The sequence below is a fragment of the Clupea harengus genome, chromosome 23, assembly GCF_900700415.2.
Source record: "Clupea harengus chromosome 23, Ch_v2.0.2, whole genome shotgun sequence".
NCBI classification, from domain to species: Eukaryota; Metazoa; Chordata; class Actinopteri; order Clupeiformes; family Clupeidae; genus Clupea; species Clupea harengus.
Genome location: NC_045174.1, coordinates 337,208 through 341,541, shown reverse-complemented (window position 1 = coordinate 341,541; position 4,334 = coordinate 337,208). Strand labels below are relative to the sequence as shown.

The following is a 4,334-nucleotide window of genomic DNA, read 5'->3' as shown; positions in this document are numbered from 1 at the left end:
ACTGCTATAATTGTTACACAAATCTGGTATAATAGGCGCAGGTAAAATGTCACATTTTACTTGAATATCTCCTTGGTTCTTCTGTTTTATGAAGTTCAGTTCAACTTTATGAGTTAAGCACTGAAGCTAAAAGTCTACCAGTACCAGATTTGTACCTCCACAGATCTCTGTAAATATAGAAACGTGGACATGAATCTAGACCTTAAAACAATAACGAAACGTCTCATTCGTCAGAAAGATGTGATGTGTCAATCAAATCACTGAAATATCATTAGCCATCTTTAAATAACCACATCTTAAAAGAATGAAAAGGGAATGGGGTATTCTGTTGTATAGGCTAGGGGCTTGTTTAATGATGGTTTACTGATCCAGTGCATATGTGTGAACTAGCCTATAGCTATTCCGCGCTGTTGTGCTAATGTTTTCAATAAGAAAGTCTAAGAGTCAGCACCCCCCAAGCGTCCACAAACCCAAAGCTCAAAAGGAATCTCCTCCCACTAACAGGAAAAACAGCTTTGAAACTTACGCCCATATCAAAAGGGAACGTCACATCCCCTTGACCCTCCAATCACCTCGAGGTTCTTTTTGATTGGAAGGCGGCAAAGCCTTTAATCTCGGGACGAACGCTGTGCGCCTCTGAAGAACGCGAGTCATTCTACTACATCTCGAGACGCGAGTACACGCTGACGGACCTGCTGCAAGAGTCGCAGAGCGATATGATGTCGTCTCAAGTCTACATCTGCGTAACATGACTTGACGTGGATTTTAAACGTTATATTTGAGGACACAAGTCGTTTTTAATCTTCGTTTGGCAGGTTTCCATAAGGAAATACATGTTTTGTTAACTTTTTTTTAAATTATTTTCCTATTGTTTCACTACAAATGCGTTTCCTTTCGTCTTAATGACAATTGGGTCATGATTACATCGCCCCCGATTTCTGTACTGAGAAACTATTCATCCAACCCAATCTGGGAGAGCTGCAATAGAGAGAAAAACGCCTCTTTGAAAACAAATAAACGCTTCGTGCATCCAGTGTCTCCGTCGGACCCTCAACGGCAGGCGAATCGTCTCCCCATCAAAATTCTGAAAATGCTTACTGCACGGGCTGGACACATCTTGCATCCGGAGTATTTGCAACCTTTACCGTCTACTCCCGTGAGTCCCATTGAGGTAAGAATTTTAATAAAGAAGGGTAGATATGCGTAATGCTTAACTACGCACTTCGAGCCAGTAACCTATTTGTTGCCTTGGGTGAATGCGTAGACCTCTTTATTTGTATAGATTTAATGGACGCATGAGTTGCATAGTGTGATAACTAACTGTTACAGTCAACTTCACAAATAATACCATGATATTATATGAAACTGTTTTGAGCACAGGCTCTGTTATGCGCAATGCGGAGCTCACTGTAATAGCACAACCAAAAATATTGACGTTGACATAATCATACAAATGAAATCGCCACTGCGTATCTAATGCGTTGTTTTGAGCAAGTGTAGTCTCAACATATTGTGTTTTCATTATGTTTTGCAGCTGGATGCCAAGAAAAGTCCTCTGGCTCTTTTAGCACAAACATGTTCTCAAATTGGTAAACCAGACCCACCGTCCTCGTCCAAACTGTCATCAACAGCAAATGGATCTAATGACAAAGACTCTAAATCTGGTCCGTTGAAAATGAGTGATATTGGAAATGATGATAAATCGAGCTTCAAGCCATACTCTAAATCCACGGAAAAGAAGGACTCGTCCTCGGGTGCTTCTGCTGGAGATAAGACGGGTTTCCGTGTGCCTAGCGCCACCTGCCAGCCGTTTACTCCCAGGACAGGGAGTCCGAACTCCTGCACCTCTGTGTCTCCTCTCCCATCGGAGTGTAAATCAGCGGACCGGGAGGACAAAAAGGATTCTGATGGTAACAAAAATGGAATTTCTGAGGGCTCTGGGAACGGTGGTGTGAATCACAACAGGATAAGTGGTAGTGGTTCTAACGGGGAAGTAAACCAACAGTCGGAGACTACACTTGGATCAAAGCCCATCACCTCCGACACAACCTCTGTTTCTTCTGCCTCGTCTGCACTTGGATCAGGACTAGTAGCTCCCGTTTCCCCTTACAGACCGGGTCACACCGTGTTCCCCCTCCCGCCTGCAGGCATGTCATACCCTGGAAGTCTAGCGGGGGCCTATGCTGGGTATCCGCAGCACTTTCTGCCTCACGGGGTTTCCCTAGATCCAACAAAGTCGGGGAGTCAGCTGCTGAACGCGCAGTTCGCTCTGGGTTGCAGCAAAGCTGGTTCCAGCCCAATGTCTGGCGCTTCGCCTCCATCAATAATGACCGCCAGCTTGTGTAGAGATCCGTACTGTCTGAGTTACCATTGCGCAAGCCATCTATCAGGCGCCGCCGGGGCCAACTCGCACGAGTCGCACGCTGCTGCTGCTGCAGCTTCGGCTATGAAGTCTGGATACCCGCTCATGTACTCTTCACACCCGCTCCACGGCGTTCATTCCACGCATCCATCGTTTGCTGGACACCCATTGTATCCTTATGGTTTTATGCTTCCCAATGACCCCCATTCACATGTCTGCAATTGGGTTTCGGCGAACGGACCCTGTGACAAACGTTTTGCATCATCCGAAGAACTTCTCAATCACTTGCGGACTCACACTGCCTTCGCTGGGACTGAGAAATTGATTTCAGGATATCCAAGCTCTTCGTCTCTAGCCAGTGCTGCTGCAGCGGCGATGGCATGCCATATGCACATACCCCAGACGGGGAGTCCCGGAGGCCCGGGAGCGCTGGCACTCAGGACCCCGCATCACGCGCTCGGGCTCAGCCGTTACCACCCGTATTCTAAGAGCCCTCTGCCGACCCCCGGAGCACCTGTGCCGGTGCCCGCGGCCACTGGTCCCTATTACTCCCCTTATGCATTGTACGGGCAAAGACTAACCACAGCACCAGGCCTTGGATATCAATAGAGACTGTCATGTTCAAAGTTTATAAAAGATTTGAATTATATGCCTAAAGATTTTCTATATTGAATGTCCACGTCGGCGCACGCTGACGGGCCCACTATTTATTTACGTTAGCTTCAAGCGATACAAAAAATAAAATGATGAACCCAATTTGGAAAAGACTCGATGTTTTTTACCGTGTTTTAAGGCGATTGTAATTGTTTAACCATTTGTAGCAACCGTTCATCACTGATGCAGGCCTATGCAAGATGCATGTCATATACTCAACTTCAAATTCAGTCTTAATTTATTATAAATCACACATTTTCAAACGAGTCCAGAGAAGTGATCTTTTTGTAAGAGCTTGGAGAAATTATAAGGTTATTTTATGCATATTAAACGTTCCATTAAATTAAATTGAAGTGGATTAAATTAAATTGAATTGGATTGAACTACCCTTGTTTCATCAGGGTATTTTATAAATTATATGAATGGGGTCTTGAAATCGAATTGGAACTGAAATCCTCTTAATATTTAAGATACCAGAATCTCATTATTTCTTACAAAGAAAAAGTCGGTGGGTTCTCAACTGTTAGGCCTGTCCCATAATGTTAGCATTAACATGCATTATTGACATGCCAATTGGAAATAAGGCCTTGTGCAGTTTTGTCCTCTTTAAGGTATTCAGGTTATTCCAGAGTTTAGAACTTAAAATATTGTCTCACCTAATGCGGAAATGAAGAGGCAAATCTGCGGAAACTCAACTGTGTGTTTACAAACAAATACAAAACTTGGCTCAGTATTTTAATATGCAGTAAGAGTTTACTGCGTGTGTATCAGCAGAGAAATAACGGCAGTTTTGTAACATTTATATTCATGCGTAGGCTCTCACCTTACTGCTATTCTGTGTGGCCTAACTCGAAAAAGTTAAACTAAGCATTTGCCTGTAAAGTTTTAGATTTTGGTCCGTTTCAGAAGTTCTAGGCGATATGTTTTCGAAGATGTTAGGTATCATTTTCATATCTTAATTTAAAACGTAATTTCTCTATGCAGTGAATGTTCAATAAACAGTTTATTAAAGAAAAATAACACCATGGCCTTAAAGGCTGGTTAGGCCTGCAACTATCCATGAACTAGGTTAGTGCCAATGAGAACCTCTTGAGAGAAACCACTCAGTTTTTAGGCCTCTAACATGTTATTTTTTATTGGATTTTTAAGAAGAAGAGGTTTATTGTAATAATTCTAAATGTGAAATTGAAACTATTAGACAGTAAAATATAACGAAATAAAAAAACAACTATCAAAGGGTTCGTTTTCAAATTGCATTGACAGAGCTGCTGACAATGTTTTTAGTTTTTTTTCATGTAGGCACCTTCTAAATGCCAAT

General features: G+C 42.8%; 1 protein-coding gene across 1 annotated transcript; it reads left to right on the top strand.

The window, feature by feature from the left end:
- The first annotated feature begins 662 nt into the window (after nt 1-662).
- LOC105912899 (zinc finger protein 503-like) lies at nt 663-3,364 on the top strand. Its single transcript, XM_012841905.2, has 2 exons — nt 663-1,171; nt 1,535-3,364. The coding sequence occupies exons 1-2, from the start codon at nt 917-919 to the stop codon at nt 2,969-2,971; spliced, it is 1,692 nt and encodes a 563-aa protein (XP_012697359.1). The 5' UTR covers nt 663-916; the 3' UTR covers nt 2,972-3,364.
- Nucleotides 3,365-4,334: the final 970 nt, after the last annotated feature.

Excerpts from the sequence above, each read along its gene's own strand:
- LOC105912899 (XM_012841905.2), top strand. The coding sequence starts at position 917 with ATGATTACATCGCCCCCGATTTCTGTACTGAGAAACTATTCATCCAAC. Across the intron at positions 1,172-1,534 it reads CTCCCGTGAGTCCCATTGAG|CTGGATGCCAAGAAAAGTCC; the intron begins GTAAGAATTTTA and ends TATGTTTTGCAG.